Below are 20,546 nucleotides of genomic sequence, written 5' to 3'. Positions count from 1 at the left end.
AAATGTGTGAATACTTTCTGAAGGCACTGTAATATCCCATAAAAGAAGCAAAAACGTCAATTTGAGTCTGTAGCCTGAATTCATGATCAGCCAGCCTGCTCTGGTCCATTCCATTGCATTAGGTTGAGGTGTTCACTGATGGATACAGACAGACTGCGTAGCACCATGCATTTTTCATAGTGTGTTGTGCAGTGCTGCTGTGCAACTGCTTCTCATGTGATGTGCATAGGCACTGGCTAGTAATCTTTTATACCTTTTTAAATAACGTCACGTGTCTATGCCAGGATGTTTTTTTCCCGCCCCCGTCTGATCTAGAAACTAGTTATCTATCATGTGCTGTATTTGACATTTCTCAATTATATATATTTCTCTCTCTCTCTCTCTCTCTCTCTCTCTCTCTCTCTCTCTCTCTCTCTCTCTCTCTCTCTCTCTCTCTCTCTCTCTCTCTCTCTCTCTCTCTCTCTCACTCTCTCTCTCTGCTTTCTCTGTCTCTGTCTCTGTCTCTGTCTCTGTCTCTGTCTCTGTCTCTGTCTCTGTCTCTCTCTCTCTCTCTCTCTCTCTCTCTCTCTCTCTCTCTCTCTCTCTCTCTCTCTCTCTCTCTCTCTCTCTCTCTCTCTCTCTCTCTCTCTCTCTCTCTCTCTCTCTACTCTCTCATCCTCCTCTCCCACTGGTCAGGGTGTTTACCTGCTGTTGGCAGCTCCTGTTGGCTGGTTATTTACCAGCCGTGTAGTGTGATAAGGCTTCTTCTGACAGGGAAAGCCATTATGATTCTAATGACAGTTATTGTGGTGGATCGGAGGCGGAGTTGATTGGCAACTTTGTATGTGTTTCAGCTCCTTAAAAACACGGAGCGACAAGGATGCTTTAAAACAGCTGTCGCCGAAAGTAATTATTGTAATTGAATGTGCCCTATCATGTTTTTTTTCTTCAAAATTGCATCTGTAATTAGTTTTTCTTATTTTTTTATTTTACAAGATTACACTTTGCAGGGTGGAGGTGTTTATGTATGTTTATGAGTGATTGGACAGAAGAAGGGGAGAAAGAGAGAGAGAGAGAGTTGGTGAGCGGAGGAGAGAGCGAGAGGTACACAATGGGCAACAAGCAGAAATTGTCTGGGTTGTTGTGCAGAGGCACAAAGGCGACGGGAACGGTGCGTCCCAGTTGAGGCTGTTCAGTGCTGTTCGGGGCTGGGGCTCAGTCAGGGCCTTTGTGTTGTGAAGTGTCGCTGGGTGAATGTGTCTCTGAATGCAAAAGCCTGGAACTGCAGCATCCCAGCGCCACTGCCTTTACGAGTCACACAGGCCCTCCTACATCTAAAACAGGGGCGAGGGCTGGGATGGGGGGATTAAACCTCACACCTATCACCCCTCTCCCCTGCACATCCTTGGGCCATCCTCATTTACAATATGACCAGAGAAAATCAATCAGGAGGACTGTTTTTCATAAATGGAGTTGGCTGTAGAATTAGCCTGATGGGTCCATGTAGGAACACAGTGGATTGTTTGCCCTCCGTATTTGGGTTGTGTCTATCGACTGTGAAGGGGCTTGGTTTACAGCTGTGAAAAGACTCAAAGAGGCCCAATCAATGGACCACTCAGCCACCCAAGCAACTCATTTGGATTTGCCCGTTTATACAGTAGTGTGTGTTTGTTTGTGTGTGTGTGGATTGGCTCCAAATTGGTGTGGTGCTCTGGTAAGTCACACCAGTCCTAACAACCACCCTGCAACCTGCTGGCCACAATGGCAGACTGATTGCCCTTTTCAACATGCCTGATTATTCCATTCATACTGGGAAAGAAAAGTAAAAATGTAGCCAGGCTAGAGTCTCAACAATTGCCATTGTATATCCAGCAGCATAACACTCCCTGCTTCGGCCCTTATAGCTCAGCACAGCACCAGTCTATTCCAACCTCCCTCTCCACTATATTCATGTCACAAGCTGATGTGGATGCGGTGTTGGAGTCAGGTGCATGACACAGAAGCTTAGTCGAAACGACTTTAATTGTCACAAAGACAATAACAAAAATAACGGGCCTCAAACACAGGAGGCAAGCGATTACGCAAACAGTGCGTAAAAACACTAACAACTAGAGCACAATAAAGATTCACCAACGGACAGGCGGACAACAACACACAACTGCAAACAAAATCAAAGGAAACTTATAGGTGACATAATCAATACATAAGACGAAACAGGTGCACCAACAAGACAAAACCAAACAAACATAGAGAACATCAAGCGGTAGCAGCTAGTACTCCGGGGACGACGAACGCCGAAGCCTGCCCGAACAAGGAGGAGGAGCAGTCTCGGCGGAATTCGTGACAGTACCCCCCCCCTTGACGCGCGGCTCCAGCCGTTTGCCGACCCCAGCCTCGGGTACGGCCAGGAGGACGTGGAGCAGGGCGCGTAGGATGACTACGGTGGAACTCAGTCAGGAGGGATGGATCTAAAATGTCCCTCCTAGGCACCCAGCACCGTTCCTCCGGACCGTACCCCTCCCACTCCACGAGATATTGTAGACCCCCCATCCGACGTCTCGAATCCACGATGGACCGGACTGAGTACGCCGGAGCCCCCTCGATGTCCAGTGGGGGCGGAGGGGTCTCTCACTGTCCTGGAGTGGACCAGCTACCACCGGCCTGAGGAGAGACACATGGAACGAGGGGTTAATGTGATAGTCATTAGGCAGTTGCAACTTGTAACACACCTCGTTCAATCTCCTCAGGACTTTAAATGGGCCCACAAACCGCCGGCCAAGCTTCCGGCAGGGCAGGCGAAGGGGCAGGTTTCGAGTCGAGAGCCAGACTCGATCTCCAGGTGCGTATACTGGACCCTCACTGTGGTGGAGATCGGCACTCGCCTTCTGCCTGCGGATGGCCCGCTGCAGATGTACGTGTGCAGCGTTCCACGTCTCCTCCGAGCGCCGAAACCACTCATCCACCGCAGGAGCCTCGATCTGGCTCTGATGCCATGGTGCCAGAACCGGCTGATACCCTAACACGCACTGGAAAGGGGTCAGGTTAGTAGAGGAGTGGCGAAGAGAGTTCTGAGCCATCTCTGCCCAGGGGATATACCCCGACCACTCCTCCTGCCGGCCCTGGCAATATGATCTCAGAAACCTACCCACATCCTGGTTCACTCTCTCCACCTGCCCATTACTCTCAGGGTGGAAACCCGAGGTAAGGCTAACCGAGACCCCCAAGCATTCCATGAACGCCCTCCAGACTCTAGAGGTGAATTGGGGACCCCGATCAGACACTATATCCTCGGGAACCCCATAGTGCCGGAAGACGTGGGTGAACAAAGCCTCAGCGGTCTGTAGGGCAGTAGGGAGACCCGGCATTGGGATGAGACGACAGGCCTTAGAGAACCGATCCACAACGACCAGAATAGTGGTATTCCCCTGAGAGGGGGGAAGGTCCGTGACAAAGTCCACTGAGAGGTGAGACCACGGCCGTTGTGGAACGGGCAGGGGTTGTAACTTCCCCCTGGGCAGGTGTCTAGGCGCCTTACACTGAGCGCACACCGAACAGGAGGAGACATAAACCCTCACGTCCCTAGCCAATGTTGGCCACCAGTACTTAACACTAAGGCAGTGCACTGTCCGGCCAATACCTGGATGTCCAGAGGAGGGTGACGTATGAGCCCAATAAATGAGACGATCACGGACCTCGAGCGGCACGTACGTCCGACCCACTGGACACTCTGGGGGAGTAGGGTCGGTGCGTAACGCCCGCTCAATTTCCGAATCGACCTCCCATACCACCGGTGCCACCAGACAAGACTCCGGCAGTATGTGATTGGGCTCACTGGACCTCTCCTCTGTGTCATACCGCCGGGACAGGGCGTCTGCCTTACCGTTCTGGGACCCTGGGATGTAAGTGATCTTAAAAACGAACCGGGTCAGAAACATGTTCCACCTAGCCTGACGAGGGTTCAATCTCCTAGCTGCCCGGATGTACTCCAGGTTACGATGGTCAGTCAGAATGAGAAAAGGGTGTTGAGCCCCCTCAAGCCAATGCCTCCACACCTTTAGGGCTTGAACCACGGCTAACAGCTCCCTGTCCCCTACGTCATAATTACGTTCCGCCGGGCTGAGCTTTTTAGAATAAAAAGCGCAGGGACGGAGCTTAGGAGGCGTGCCGGAGCATTGCGACAGTACTGCCCCAATACCGGCCTCTGACGCGTCCACCTCTACCTGGAACACTAAAGCGGGGTCCGGGTGCGCCAGCACCGGAGCCGAAGTGAACAGGTCCTTCAGTTTACTAAACGCCCTGTCCGCTTCAGCCGACCACTGCAAACGCACCGGGCCCGCCTTCAGCAGGGAAGTAATGGGAGCTGCCACCTGTCCACAACCCCGGATAAACCTCCGGTAGTAATTGGCAAAACTCAAAAACTGCTGCACCTCTTTAACAGTGGTTGGGGTTTGCCAGTTACACACGGCTGACACACGGTCAATCTCCATCTTCACCCCTGACGCGGACAACCGATGACCCAAGAAGGAGATGGACTCCTGGAAAAACAGACATTTCTCTGCCTTGACATACAAGTCATGCTCTAACAGCCTACCCAACACACGCACCAGGGCTACATGCTCGGCTCGTGTAGAAGAGTACACTAGGATGTCGTCAATGTACACTACCACACCCTGCCCATGCAGGTCCCGGAAGATCTCGTCCACAAATGATTGGAAGACTGAAGGAGCATTCATTAACCCGTATGGCATGACAAGATACTCATAATGACCTGAGGTGGTACTAAATGCCGTCTTCCATTCATCTCCCTCCCTAATGCGCACCAAGTTATAGGCGCTCCTGAGATCCAGTTTTGTGAAGAAACGCGCGCCGCGCAATGATTCAGTCATACTCGCAATCAGAGGAAGAGGGTAACTGTATTTAACAGTGATCTGATTGAGACTACGGTAATCAATACACGGGCGCAACCCTCCATCCTTCTTCTTCACAAAAAAGAAACTCGAGGACACAGGGGAAGTGGAGGACCGTATGTATCCTTGTCTCATGGACTCAGCTATGTATGTCTCCATAGCCGCCGTCTCCTCTTGAGACAGAGGATACACATGGCTCCGCGGGAGTGCCGCACCTGTCTGGAGGTTTATCGCACAATCTCCCTGTCTATGAGGTGGCAATCGCGTCGCCCTCGTCTTGCTGAACACGAGTGCCAAATCCTCATACTCAGGGGGAATGTGCATTGCGGGCACTCCACGTGGTCGCCCCAACGGAAACACCTAAACATCGCCCAACACACTGGTCAGACCATTCCTTGAGAGCCCTCTGTTGCCACGAAATGGTGGGGTCATGGGTGATTAACCAAGGAAGCCCCAGCACCACGGGATACGCAGGAGAGTCAATCAGGTACAACTGAATGATCTCCTCATGACCCCCCTGCGTCTTCATCTTTAGTGGCGCTGTGACCTCCCTAATCAACCCAGATCCCAACGGGCGGCTATCTAGGGCATGGACAGGGAAGGGTGCATCAACGGGCAGGAGGGGAATCCCTAACTTAGTACAACATTTCCGATCAATAAAATTCCCAGCTGCGCCTGAATCGACTAGCGCCTTATGCTGGGAATGAGATGCAACCTGAGGAAATACCAGAGATATACACAAGTGAACAACAGAGAGCTCTGGGTGAGTGGGGCGCCTACTCACCTGAAATGACTCCCCAGTGCGCGACCTGTTGCCCCGATTCCCTGGAGACCCTCCCCTAGCCGCAGTGTGTCCTCCACGGCCACAGTTGGTGCAGGGGACGGCCCCCCTCGGGTTCTCTCTCCTTCTCTCTCTAGCGCCAGCACCCCCGAGCTCCATAGGGCTCGGCTCGGAGGTGCTGGGGGATGGAATGGACGGCCCCAACTCGGGACGTCCGCGGGTGGCCAGCAGGGTATCCAGACAGATGGACATGTCCACCAGCTGGTCGAAGGACAGATTGGTGTCCCTGCAGGCCAGCTCTCGACGAACGTCCTCACGCAGGCTACACCGATAGTGGTCGATGAGGGCCCTCTCATTCCACCCCGCATCCGCCGCTAGAGTCCGGAAATCCAGGGCGAACTCCTGTGCGCTCCTCTTCCCCTGTCGGAGGTGGAACAGACGCTCCCCCGCCGCTTTACCCTCAGGAGGGTGATCGAAAACAGCCTTGAAGCGGCGGAAGAACTCCGCGTAGCTGATGGTGGCGGCGTCTATTCCCCTCCATTCGGCGTTGGCCCACTCCAACGCCTTGCCGGAGAGACAGGAGATGAGGGCGGAAACGCTCTCGTATCCCGAGGGCGCCGGGTGTATGGTGGCCAGGTAGAGTTCCACCTGAAGGAGGAACCCCTGACACCCGGCTGCAGTGCCATCATACGCCCTCGGGAGCGAGAGCCGAATCCCACTGGATTCCGGAGCTGGTCTGATGGGGCTGGCCGATGGTGGTGGTAATGTAGGAGGAGGTGTGGGCACGCCTGTTCATCACCTCCTGCATGGCGGAGCCGAGTTGCTGGATCCTGGCGTCCTGGCAGCTGACCCGATCCTCCAGGGACTCGGTCGCCGCCGCTGCTCCTGCTGACTCCATAGTATGGTGTGTTGTTCTGTCACAAGCTGATGTGGATGCGGTGTTGGAGTCAGGCGCAGGACACAGAAGCTTAGTCGAAACGACTTTAATTGTCACAAAGACAATAACAAAAATAACGGCCTCAAACACAGGAGGCGAGCGATTACGCAAACAGTGCGTAAAAACACTAACAACTAGAGCACAATAAAGATTCACCAACGGACAGGCGGACAACAACACACAACTGCAAACAAAATCAAAGGAAACTTATAGGTGACATAATCAATACATAAGACGAAACAGGTGCACCAACAAGACAAAACCAAACAAACATAGAGAACATCAAGCGGTAGCAGCTAGTACTCCGGGGACGACGAACGCCGAAGCCTGCCCGAACAAGGAGGAGGAGCAGTCTCGGCGGAATTTGTGACAATTCACTTATCAAATATATTTAGATTCGTAAGATGCTGTTCTTGGAAAATTGTTGGAGGTCCATAGTGGCCATTTTGAAACACAATGAAAGTACAGCACTTAAGAATAATGATATATGAAAAGATCTTAGTCCTGCTGGTTGCAATACGTGCTATTATAATATGACGAGAGCTGTTATGGAAGGTGTTTTCTATTCAAGGAACTGCCAGAGCTACAGGTGCTCTTTACTTAAAGCAGCAATCAGCAGTTGAAACAATAACAAAGTTCAGTACCCGCCCCTGTTTCGGTAAAAAGCTGAGGGATGGGGTTGGAGAAATGTTACCACTCTCAAATTCATAGATAGAGCTATGGATTCAAGGACTGACCATCCATCATAACAAATGTGTAGTTTTAACCATGTTTTGAGCCTATATAGTGTTTGTTTACATTTCATTTGTTTACAAACATTGGAGTTAAACAAGCGTATATTTTGGATTCTGATGGGGTACGACAGTTGAACTAAGCTTATGAGGCATTTATAAGTGATATTCTTCAAGAATCAATGGGTACATATCATGAATTTATACCCCCCAAAAAATGGATATAGAAATTGCAGATTGCCCCTTTAAAGTAAGAAAGTTCATATAAGAAAATCAGTCAATGGAAATAAATTAATTAGGCCCTAATCTATGGATTTCACACGACTGGGTAGGGGTGCAGCCATGGGTGGGCCTTGGAGGGCATAGGCCCACCCACTTGGCAGCCAGGCCATCCACTGGGGAGCCAGGCCCAGCCAATCAGAATGAGTTATGCCCCACAAAAGGGCTTTATTACAGACAGAAATACTCCTCAGCCTTCTTGATATGCCACACCTGTCAGGTGGATGAATTATCTTGGCAAAGGAGAAATGCTCACTAACAGGGATGTAAACAAATTTGTGCACAACATTTGAGAGAAATAAGCTTTTTGTGCATATAGAAAATTTCTGGGATTTTTTATTTCAGCTCGTGAAACATGGGACCAACACTTTACATGTTGCATTTATATTTGTGTTCTGTGTAGTACAGAGCAGAGCCTGTAAGTAAAGTGAAAGGCTCTGGGCCAGAAAACACCACCAGCTTGTTGGGTGGGCATGCCAATTTAGATAAAGGCATTTTAACTTTGAAAAATTTGAAGAGTGCCTTGTAATTTTGTCATCTTTTAAAACTCTATAAAAGTTTTATAAAACACTATATATTCACAGATTTTTTAAACATCAATATTGAGTATTTTATTGAGACATTTTGGTGAACTATCCCTTTAAGAATAATGAAGAGGATTCATAACACATTTTTTCCACTTTTCTCCATTTTCCCATGTCTCTCCATGTAGTCCCATGTAGCTCAGTTGGTAGAGCATGGCGTTTGCAACGCCAAGGTTGTGGGTTCGTTTCCCACGGGGGGCCAGTATAAAAATAAAAATAAACAGAGAGGAGAACCATTAGCACCATCCAAGTTAAGCTTTCCTACTCGTTAGGCTAAATGGGCTCCCTGCTGAACCTGTCCGTCTGAAAAAGTAGAACCCAGCCAGATGAAAGGAAACAGGGATCAATTGACCTATTAGCTTGTACAATCAATCCCTATGCTTTTCTGATAGATTGACGGAGGGTGTCGGCTGGAGTAGAAGCAGTGATGGTAATGAAGATGCTGGGATGGGCTCCTCAAATTGGTCAAAACAGAGCTGTGGTGTGTGTGTGCCTGTTTGTGTGTGTTATTAGTGACAGTCCAGGATCAGCTTCCTCCTCCTCAGTATACCTCTTCACACTTGGCCTCTCTCGCTCTCTCTCTCTCTACCTGCATCAATAGTGACACTTTTGTCCATATTACCTTGTCAGCCTGCACTCTGATCCACACAGAGACACCTCCTCTCCCTAATAGACCACTCTTTACATGACCCGCTGGCTCCTCACTGGCTCCTCAATGGCTCCTCACTGCTCCTTGCTGCCACTGACCCTCTCAGAGCAGAGGAATTAGTGCAGATGTTATTCACTGTCTTCTTAGAACAATCAACGGCTCCCATGAGGCGTCCGGCTAGATACAGAGAAATGCATCAACAGGGGGGTGAGCCTGCATGGCGCCGGAGTGTGTGTTTGTGTGTGTGTGTTTGTGTGTGTGAGTGGTTACCTGTTCCGTTCGGGCAGCAGCAGTGCTCACCTGAGGGGAGCTGTTATTTGTGTCTGCAACACTCCCTCTGGAGTAGATGCGTTTGAAGAGTGTGTACGTGTGTGTGTGTGTTAGCTAGGGTTTTAGCTGTGAGAGAGGAGATGCCACAAGGGCGCAACAGCAGCTGTTTGTTTGCCTGTGTCTGTAGAAATGGGAGTTGGAGGGAAGAGGGGAGAGATAGAGGAAGGAGAAAGGGAGAGATAGAGGAACAGAGGGAGGAGGAGAGACGGAGCTCGTGGAGAGAGGGGTCACAGGCCAATGTAGATTCATAAATAAAAGCAGCCAAAATACCTAAAGCATAAAACATAGGCAGATGGTAGATGAGAGAGAGGAGAGAGAGAGGGGGGGGGTGCGAGAGAGAGAGAGAGGAGAGCGAGCAAGAGATAGAGAGGAGAGAGCGAGAGGGGGGGGAGGGGGGAAGAGCGAGAGGGGGGGGGGAGCGAGAGAGAGCGAGACAGAGAGCACATCCAGAGTAGATTCATTAAGAATTATAATTACAGTGGGACTATGCATCTCTCACCTGAGACTAGCCCTGTGGCCTGCTCCCTCTCTCCTCTCCTCCTCTCCCTCTCCTCTACTTCAATCTTCATACCCTCTGCTCCATACTGTATTATTGTCATCAACGATCCACAGCGTCTACGAAACGTCTACTGGATATATGATGTTCACTGACCACACTGTCCAACTGCCAAAGGCCATACCAGTACCTACGATTTTCCCATATAATTATAACGGTGCTCATTACCACAAACAATGCCTGTGGAGCACATCACTGCCATTGTCGATACAATATGACCAGAACTCAATGGCTTAATATTTTAAAATGAGTATGTGTTGAACATATAAGACATGTTATGTAACCATAGTTTAACACAGACAATAGTTTAGGGCCTACTTTATAACCACACAATCCATTCTCTATGAACTCCACCAGTTCCACTCAGCTCATCCCACTATATACACAAACAAACCACACATCATACATCATCAGACCACAAATAAACTACACTGACCACAGCCTAACCTATCATGACCTCACAACAACACGGTATTCCAGTGACCGCACTTCATGTTCTGACCTCACTGACCACAGCTGTTCACAACTGCTCCAAAACACTGGCCTTACAACCAATGCAACCAATTACTATGGCATTTCTTCCTTATTTACATCCTTACTATTTTATTGTTAGTTGTTGCTGATGCTCAGAGTGCACGGTTGAAATTAAAATGCCTCTGAAATAGGGAATTTTCAGAATGCACCTTTTCCCCTTGCAATTGGCTCATTGCTTTGCTTGTGACTTGATTTATTTGAAAGATTGGTTTTATTGATCTGGTGAATTAATGTGTTGGCCGTATAATCAGTGTGTTATGGAACTATGCAGAATTTGACATCTCTCTGAACTCAAATGAATTGAGTGTACACTATTGATCTGGTTATCCACTGAATTTACACAGCTATTTGTCTAAGGCCTGATTAATTCAGTCTGTGTGTGTGTGTGTGTGTGTTTTTGTGTGTATGTGTGTGTGTTTTGCCAGTGGTAATTGCATCTGTTATGGATGGCTGGTTTTATCCCTTTATTGGAGTCAGAGCAATGAGAGCATGAGAGAGAACTGATATTATACAACCACTCCACAATATAGTACCCCACACATACACACACACACATATGTGACCAACTGGCTCGATTCGGTCTTATGTAGCAACATTTGAATTTATTTTTATTTTTACATTGGATAAAAGCAGAGACTCAGAGCTAGAAAATTGTATATCATACACTACAGTTGAGGAACAATGGCAGAGTAATTCTGCTTTGAAAGTTGATAAACATGTAACCTCACTTTTGAGAAAATGGCCTTTGATTGTTTTGGTACACCTACTGGAAAGCTCTTCTTTGTCTACAGCCATTCAGCATCGTTCACACCCTCTTAAGCTTTAGTCCCACCCATGTCATTAAGGGTTGATCTGAGCGTTCTGTCCTAACAACAGCAATCAAGCACCCAAGCTAACTGGCTAACGTTGGCTAGCTTGCTAGCTACAGTACCAGTCAAAAGTTTGGACACACCTACTCATTCAATGGTTTTACTTTATTTTTTACTATTTTCTACATTGTAGAATAATATTGAAGACATCAAAACTATGAAATATCACATATGGAATCACGTAGTATACAAAAAAGTGTTAAACAAATGAAAATATATTTTATATTTGAGATTCTTCAAATAGCCACCCTTTGCCTTTATGACAGCTTTGCACACTCTTGGCATTCTCTCAAACAGCTTCCAGGTAGTCACCTGGAATGTATTTCAATTAACAGGTGTGCCTTCTTAAAAGTTAATTTGTGGAATTTCTTTCCTTCTTAATGCGTTTGAGCCAATCAGTTGTCACCAACCCCGGACTAACTTGTCTCATTACGCACACCTGGTTCCCTTTCCCCCTGATTAGTATGTGTATATATGTGCCCTCTGTTCCCCATTGTCCTTGTCGATTATTGTCCCATGTCCGTTGGTCTCGTGAGTACCGTGTATTGTGCTCGTGTTGTTTTACGGGTCTCGTCCCGTGTATTGTGTAGAGGTTACACCTCGCTCTTTTGTTTGGGTTACATCCCTTTGTTATATATATACGTGTTTGTTTTGGGCTTCGTCCCCGTCGTTTTCCATGACGTACAGTGAGGGAAAAAAGTATTTGATCCCCTGCTGATTTTGTACGTTTGCCCACTGACAAAGACATGATCAGTCTATAATTTTAATGGTAGGTTTATTTGAACAGTGAGAGACAAAAATGTTATAAATTGATTTGCATTTTAATGAGAGAAATAAGTAATTGACCCCTCTGCAAAACATGACTTAGTACTTGGTGGCAAAACCCTTGTTGGCAATCACAGAGGTCAGACGTTTCTTGTAGTTGGCCACCAGGTTTGCACACATCTCAGGAGGGATTTTGTCCCACTCCTCTTTGCAGATCTTCTCCAAGTCATTAAGGTTTCGAGGCTGACGTTTGGCAACTCGAATCTTCACCTACCTCCACAGATTTTCTATGGGATTAAGGTCTGGAGACTGGCTAGGCCACTCCAGGACCTTAATGTGCTTCTTCTTGAGCCACTCCTTTGTTGCCTTGGCCGTGTGTTTTGGGTCATTGTCATGCTGGAATACCCATCCACGACCCCTTTTCAATGCCCTGGCTGAGGGAAGGAGGTTCTCACCCAAGATTTGACGGTACATGGCCCCGTCCATCGTCCCTTTGATGCGGTGAAGTTGTCCTGTTCCCTTAGCAGAAAAACACCCCCAAAGCATAATGTTTCCACCTCCATGTTTGATGGTGGGGATGGTGTTCTTGGGGTCATAGGCAGCATTCCTCCTCCTCCAAACACGGCAAGTTGAGTCGATGCCAAAGAGCTTGATTTTGGTCTCATCTGACCACAACACTTTCACCCAGTTCTCCTCTGAATCATTCAGATGTTCATTGGCAAACTTCAGACGGCCCTGTGTATGTGCTTTCTTGAGCAGGGGGACCTTGCGGGCGCTGCAGGATTTCAGTCCTTCACGGCGTAGTGTGTTACCAATTGTTTTCTTGGTGACTATGGTCCCAGCTGCCTTGAGATCATTGACAAGATCCTCCCGTGTAGTTCTGGGCTGATTCCTCACCGTTCTCATGATAATTGCAACTCCACGAGGTGAGATCTTGCATGGAGCCCCAGGCCGAGGGAGATTCGCAGTTCTTTTGTGTTTCTTCCATTTGCGAATAATCGCACCAACTGTTGTCACCTTCTCACCAAGTTGCTTGGCGATGGTCTTGTAGCCCATTCCAGCCTTGTGTAGGTCTACAATCTTGTCCCTGACATCCTTGGAGAGCTCTTTGGTCTTGGCCATGGTGGAGAGTTTGGAATCTGATTGATTGCTTCTGTGGACAGGTGTCTTTTATACAGGTAGCAAGCTGAGATTAGGAGCACTCCCTTTAAGAGTGTGCTCCTAACCTCAGCTTGTTACCTGTATAAAAGACACCTGGGAGCCAGAAATCTTTCTGTTTGAGAGGGGGTCAAATACTTATTTCCCTCATTAAAATGCAAATCAATTTATAACATTTTTGACATACGTTTTTCTGGATTTTTTTGTTATTCTGTCTCTCACTGTTCAAATAAACCTACCATTAAAATTATAGACTGATCATTTCTTTGTCAGTGGGCAAACGTACATAATCAGCAGGGGATCAAATACTTTTTTCCCTCACTGTACCTTGTGTTGGGTGGAGTAAATTAAACAGCTAATACGTATTCCTGCGCCTGTCTTCAAATCATTATACAACGTGACATACGTCTATCAACAGTTGTCGCATCAACATCATTAACAGTCTATTGAAATGGTTACTTGCATAGTGGAGTCTTTTGTTAAGACATGTAGCTAGCTAGCTAAACAATGAACCATAATCCCAACTCATGACTTTACTACCCTGCATGAATATGCAGGTAGCTAACCAACCAGGTTCAATGTTAGCTAGCTAACATTAGGCTATAACTAGCAAAGCAAATGGCTCTGAGATATGAAAAATATTACTACACAGATCATACACTTAACGTTAGCTAGCGAGCCAGCCAGCTATCGTTAGCTAGCTAGCTAACAGTACACTTTAACTTGAAATGAAAACGACTTCCTGACTAAATTAGAAACGTGTAATATCTGAAAATGTAGCTAGCTAGACTATCTTACCCGAATACATGGATGTACCCTTCTCTCTCTCTAACAGATGCCATGGTTGCCCTTAGTTTGAAGATGTAATCCGGAGACAGGTGTTTTCTCCATCTCCTTAGCTATCATACTCTAATTCCACTGATTTCAAAACTCGGTCCTCCAGAAAGTGGAGAGCAACACTTATGCAGTTCTACTACGAGATATATTTTATTAAAAGCCACGTTAGACAGGATTACCTACACATACTCACCAGCTCAAATAGACAGAAACCTGCTACATGGCAGACCAATCCGAACTAATCTCTCGGCATGTCCAGCCCACTCATTATCTCAGCCAATCATGGCTAGCGAGAAGGTTGCTGTCTTTTTCAGTGGCTAAACCAACTAGGCCCGTAATTTAACAATTTTATTCGTATTTACAGATGGCATAACAAGTTTGTTATTAAGGCACATGAAAGTTCACGTTCCAGAAGGAATTTCTGCATTTTGATTTTTAAAAAAAGTTTACGTTCAAATGGCTCTCTTGTGAAGTAGTGATACTTGAGTAAAAGTAAAGATACCTTAACATAAAATGACTCAAGTAAAAGTGAAAGTTACCCAGTAAAATACTTATTGAGTAAAAGTCTAAAAGTATCTGGTTCATTGGTAGAAAAAGTACTCAATTGTCATACTTGAGTAATAGTACAAAGTAAAAGTAAATGCTATACATCAAATTCCTTATATTAAGCAAACATACATTATTTTCTTTAGGAATGTAGTGAAGTAAAAGTAAAAGTAGTCAAAAATATAAATAGTAAAGTAAAGTACAGATACCCCCAAAAACGACTTAAGTAGTACTTAAACATATTTTATTTAAGTACTTTACACCACTGCGCGCAACATACGCCTAGTTTGCTGAAACGAGTCACATATACACACATACACACAGGTATGTGGAATGATGAGTCAAATTGCATTGCGTATCGGTAGGTACAGTATATCAGAGTAGTGTTTGTTCCAACTAGGACAGGGAACCCAGAGTATAGCTTTCTTACTAATGAACTAAGTTCTACTGAGGATAGAGATGGATTCTTCCTGACAGCGTCTACCCTGATGCAGTCCCAGTCAAACAATAACATTTGTTTGGAGATGTTTGTTTGTGCTCATTATAGATAAACAAAAGCCTTCCTCCATCTTCCTCATCCATGTTTATGTAGAAACCCCAAACAAAAATAGGGGTAGATAGATAGGTATTTATATTGATAGATACGGTATTTCATTAAAAAAATCTTGAATTGTCAACTGGCAGTCATTATGTTTGTAGCTACATTGACATTCTGCAGTCATAATTAGGTCTGGCACAATTATCGTATAACCGTGTAACCGACGGTTATGGATGAAGACCGTGAAAATAAAATAACCTTCATAATAATTTTTTAAATAACAGCTGTGTAGAACGAACAGCTGACTGAAGACGGGACAGCCGGGCATTTGTGTGGTTGAGTCCGTTTCTGCTGCAAACTAGTCTTCAGTTGCCTTTGGCAACGGCCCCATCCCCCCTTGAATGGGGACGGCAGTTCTATTCATTCTATTTCTATGGCAGCACATGCAGTCAGGAGCGGAGGAGAGGAGAAAATGTGTCTTTTTTTTTTTCTTGCCATTTTTTCTATTTGGCTATTAGGGTGACTGCGGTCATTTGGCTGGTCAATAACCATCAACCAAAATTCCATGACCGTCACAGCCCTAGTCATAATAACTATTGTGATAAATATATCTATTTTGCAGAGAGTATTCACTGATTCTGCTACTGTGTACTTTTTGCACATTGGCTGTTCCTGACCGCATGATATGCAGTGTCCTTGCTTGGTTACAGCATCATTTTAATTAGATAACGGAAATATCTTGCATTGAATTGAATAAACATTATTATACATTCTACCTATTTGTACGCAAATATATTCACTATAGACGGCACAAGGCCTAAGGACTTAGAATTACATTTCTAGATCCCTTTATCAAAACGCATCTTACTGGCATTGGTTTCAAATAATACATTAGTTTAGGTATTTCCTTTGTTGTTACTTTCCAAAAGAATGAGCATGGGGATTAGGCTCCACCCACAGCAGGAGCTCTTATACATACTGATAATGAAATTCCAAAGTAAATTCTAAGTTCTTAATAATTACTCAGTAAATTCCAAATCTCACCTTATAATTACCATGTAGCCTAAATTAAAATTGATATTAGGGGCAACACCTAACCCATGTCATAGGAATAATTCTGGGAATACCTCTAAGGCGACAATTTATGTAATTAACTTGTACTAGGTATGTCAGAACATGCTCTACTGACTGCTGTGAATTTCCAGATAAAAATATAAAATTGTTTTGCACTGTGTAAATGCATGTAGGCTATTATAAGGCTTTTTAACAGGGCTATTCTAACATAATTTTCACTGATGGTCACTCTGACCCTTTGTACACTAACCACTAACCTTGTAACTATGTCCTTTATACACCCATGATCTTCTGTTGGTCTAACTGTATGCTTGTTGTGCACTCACCTGATTTACTTCTTGGCATGTATTTGCTGCATGGTGCACTCACCTGGCTGCCACTCAATACCCTAGTCTTTTACTCCTCCACCATCTGTCTACTAACATGAACAATCATCTAACCTCGCACTAGCTTATGGCACTGTATACTCAAAGTGTACCCCAACCAGAATGGCTTTGCACTCACTTGCCTGTTTGCACACTAGCCTCTTCCTGCTTGTGTACACTCACCTGCCCCTGAGTGCACTAACATGCTCCCTTGTCCACTCCCACATCCGGTCTCTGTCCTAGCGTTCGCCCTCCACTCACCTTCACTCCTGAGCACACGTGCCCTCTCACTCACCCCCCATGTTAGCAGATATGGATGGAAGTACAAACGACCCTGAATGAACCCATATATTGAGGCATTTTAAAGCTGGAGGCTTTACACAATATCCCCGGCCTATCCCTGCTCTGCAGTGACCGTTCTACTGAAAAGGGAAGGGCCAGGGATCCTCCCAGCATGCACCAGGGCTTTATGGGAGTTTATGGGGAGTGTATGACCCCTCCTCTTCCTCAGCGGTGTACTAGCCTCCGCTGGCGGCCGGGTACTTTTCCCACTGGCTGGAATTAGCAAGGCGAGGAAAACAAACAAATTACAGGGAAACAAACAGAAAGGGTAATAAGCATGTAGTGACATGAAGAGAATGCTGTCAGCAGGAAAGGAAGGAGGGAAGGAAGGAGGGAGGGAGGGAAGGCGGGAGGGTGTGAGGGAGGGAGGGAAGGAAGGAAGGAAGGAAGGAAGGAAGGAGGGAGGGAGGGAGGGAAGGAAGGAAGGAAGGAAGGAAGGAAGGAAGGAAGGAAGGAAGGAAGGAAGGAAGGAAGGAAGGAAGGAAGGAAGGAAGGAAGGAAGGAAGGAAGGAAGGAAGGAAGGGAGGGAGGGAGGGAGGGAGGGAGGGAGGGAGGGAGGGGGATGCAGAGCGTAATTTTATCCTTCACTCTCTCTCAATTTATCCCTTATTTTATTTCTCGATTTCTCCCTATCTCTCTCTCTCTCGTTCTCTCTCTCTCTCTCTCTCTCTCTCTCACTATCTCTCTTTCTCTCCTCTCTCTCTCTCTCTCTCTCTCTCGTTCTCTCTCACTCTCTCTTTCTCTCTCTCTCGCTCTCTCTCTGTCTCTCCATTTCACTCTACCGCTCTCTATTCCCCCTCTCTCCCTCTCTCCCCGCAGCCCCTCTGTGTGGAGATCATCCCTGTGTATGGGGCAGTTGGAGACAGATGGGCGGATGATGGGTCTGATGTGATAGACAGCAGCGTGATGGATGGTTGGCCGGCTGATATGGGATTAATGCAGTGGCCGGGCTGCGGGGGCCAGAGCGGATGGCTCTGTGATAGATGGATAGATAAAACTGACGAGCGAATAAACAAGAGAGTGCTAATCCACGCCCCCTTGATGGACAGAAAATCAAAGCTGGGGAAAAGAGCACAGAGGGAGAGGTTGGGTGTTTGTGCTCAGGGTAGACTGTCTGCACGGAGTGTGGAGATAGAGGGGTCTGGAGGGCATTTTGACATACAGATGTAGGATCTAAAATTGTTCACTCTTTTGTTGCTGATAATTTTCCTGCAAACGTGTAGTGTATTCAAGGTTTAAAAGACTTCTAAAGTTTGTAATTTCCATTTAAAATGCAAGACTTGATTTGCCGTAACGAAAAATTTATCAACTCCTACAAAAGATTTCCATTAATTATAATCCACATAATAATTCACATTTCCTGTTGCTGCAGCATTATTTTCCTACTGTAGCAAACTGGCTCAAATGAAGATCCTACATCTCTAGGGCTTAGTGGGCAGCATGATTATAGGGAGATAACAGGATGGGATTGAGCATACTGGGTGAGGGTAGGGTTTGGTGATAGGGCATAGCTCGGTGTAGGAGGGCAGTGTGGCTGTTGACGAGCGATTGGGGCATAAGTCATTGGGCATAGTGGGGTATGATGGGGTGATTGGAATTGGATGATGTAGTCTGCTGGTTGGAGTTTGTAAATAGAGGAGATTGTTGGTCTGCTTTTAGGGGAGGAGGATGTTGTATTTGGTTATGAATCACACACACACACACTTGGGAGTTAGGAAATAGGGCGGATGTATATGCTGGATGTCAAGATGACAAGATGTCTTCTTAGATGAGGAGTGGAAATAGCGAGCTAAAAGTTGTATCTGCCCATCCTCAGGTTGTTGCTGAGCCTTCAGCTTTGTCTCTGTTCGCCGTCTCAGGGCACTCCAGGGGCGTTGGCATCGATCCCCAAGCAGCACTCGGAATGCACTCCTGGCTGCGTCACCTGTTTAAACACACTCCACTCCGCCGTGCTCTAACGTTAGCCAACAAAGACTTTATTTATCAGAGCTTGTGATTTTGGCCACATGGATGACAACCTGATTAGCACTTAAAGGGGCACTTAAATGTTCCAGTGGAAATGAGGGGAGGCCTATCTACACACTACGGAGGGAATGAGAGTGTTAGTCCCAAATGGCACCCTATTCCCTACATAGTGCACTACTTTTGACCGCAGAGTCCTATGGGCCCTGGTCAAAAATAGTGCACTATTGGGACACATGTCTAGCGAGACAGCAGACAGAGGCAGCAGAGAGAATTATGGGGGATGAATAGGAACGGGAGGTGAGTGATTGTGTCGCACAGTGGTGTAATGAGGGGGCGGGGCAGGTAGGAACGAGAGAATGAGTGAGTGAACAGAACAATGAGTGAGAAATGAACGAGCGAGTGGGTGAGAATGAAGGGGGGAAAATAACCTGTGAGTGTGGAATGGATAGAGGGAGGGAGGGAGGGAGAAGGAGAGAATCAGAGTACAGGAGTGAACAAAACAAGTGACTCAATGGGTGAGGGAGGGAGGGGGTGAGGGAGAAGGAGATAATCAGAATACAGGAGTGAACAAAACAAGTGACTCAATGGGTGAGGGAGTGAGGGGGTGAGGGACCCACTCGTGAACGACTTGTGAACGACTCGTGAACGAGTGTTAAATCAAAACAAAAGGGAGTAAATGATAAGGTGAGTGGTGTGAGTGAGGGAGTGAGGCAGAGAAAGAATGTAAGTGAGCTACTAATGGGGGTTAGTGATGGGCCTGTTGACAGAAAGTGTCAGCCTTAACCACACTGACCTGCGGAGGATCCCACGCTGCATGCAGAAAGAAGCGGCTGGATTTGAGTGCCAGCGCGGACGTGGACTGACTGTAAAATGTGGATGTGAATTTCTGGTTGGATGTGAAACAAATGCGAATGGGGAAAGTGGGTGGATGCGTTAGTGAATATCTCGTCGTGTCAGTCTCCTGTCGTTTCCATAGCATTTAGATGAGCCCAGGCCGAGGGATGTTCTAGCATATTGATGCGTACTTCGATATTTTAATAATGTTGTTGTTTTATCTTCCGTTTCATTACTTCAAGTGAAATATAGCTGTGTTTTAGGTCTTTAGGGAGCTCCTTCATCCTTGCCACCAGTTAAAAGTAATCAAAATAGCGAGACAAAAATCTGCATCTCAGAAAGGTTAGAAAAAAACACAAATAGGGCCTTTGGTTGCTGTTAAGCACCAAATGAAACACCATGAAATGCTGATTCTAATGATAATACTAGAATTCCTGGCACGCTGTGAGTGGGAACCATTTTGTTTCATATTTACTCTCTCCCAGTCCGTCACAGGGAGAGGAACGCTAGCCAGTCCTCGATTAGAGGGGAGCTGTTACTATGGAGCACACACAATTTATTTCTGCTCCTCATCTCTCCATCTCTCCATCCCTCATCCCTCCATCCCCCATGAGACGATAGCAGCCGTTTCACTTCTGACGCCCGGAGTGTGTGTATTTGTGTGTGTGTAGTAGCGTAGCTAGCAGTGGTGTGTAGAGTGGAATAGATGCTGTAACGGTTTGGGACGACACCATTGTCTGTCCTCCTGCAGCTTGTGCTACACTCAAATACGTTCCCCCCCTCCTGCCCCCCTAGTCAGTTATCTGTGTGTGTGTTTGTGTGTGTGTGTGTTTGTGTGTGGATATGTGTGTGAGGGATGCTACAAAGCACTAATGACCATGAAATGTCAGGGGAATTTGCACGGTATGAAACCGTACATTGTGTACCGCCCTCTCTCTTCCCCTCGACTTCCTTTCTCTCAGCTCCTCACATTCTCTCTCTATCTC

The 20,546-nt window shown here is 46.6% G+C and overlaps 1 protein-coding gene across 1 annotated transcript in view; it reads left to right on the top strand.

Moving 5' to 3' along the window:
• Nucleotides 1–20,546, top strand: part of LOC311139621 (adhesion G protein-coupled receptor L1-like) — a gene marked incomplete at both ends in the record, with an annotated part of 96,769 nt that overhangs the window by 58,396 nt on the left and 17,827 nt on the right. The window contains one exon of the mRNA XM_084174532.1: nt 17,581–17,674. Within this exon, the coding sequence (XP_084030658.1) occupies nt 17,581–17,674 (94 nt within the window). The remainder of the gene's footprint in view (nt 1–17,580; nt 17,675–20,546) is intronic.

This window comes from Coregonus lavaretus, assembly GCF_964263955.1.
Source record: "Coregonus lavaretus genome assembly, chromosome: 2".
NCBI classification, from domain to species: Eukaryota; Metazoa; Chordata; class Actinopteri; order Salmoniformes; family Salmonidae; genus Coregonus; species Coregonus lavaretus.
The sequence above is the reverse complement of the archived record's forward strand: the minus strand, read 5'-3'. Positions and strand labels throughout refer to the sequence as shown.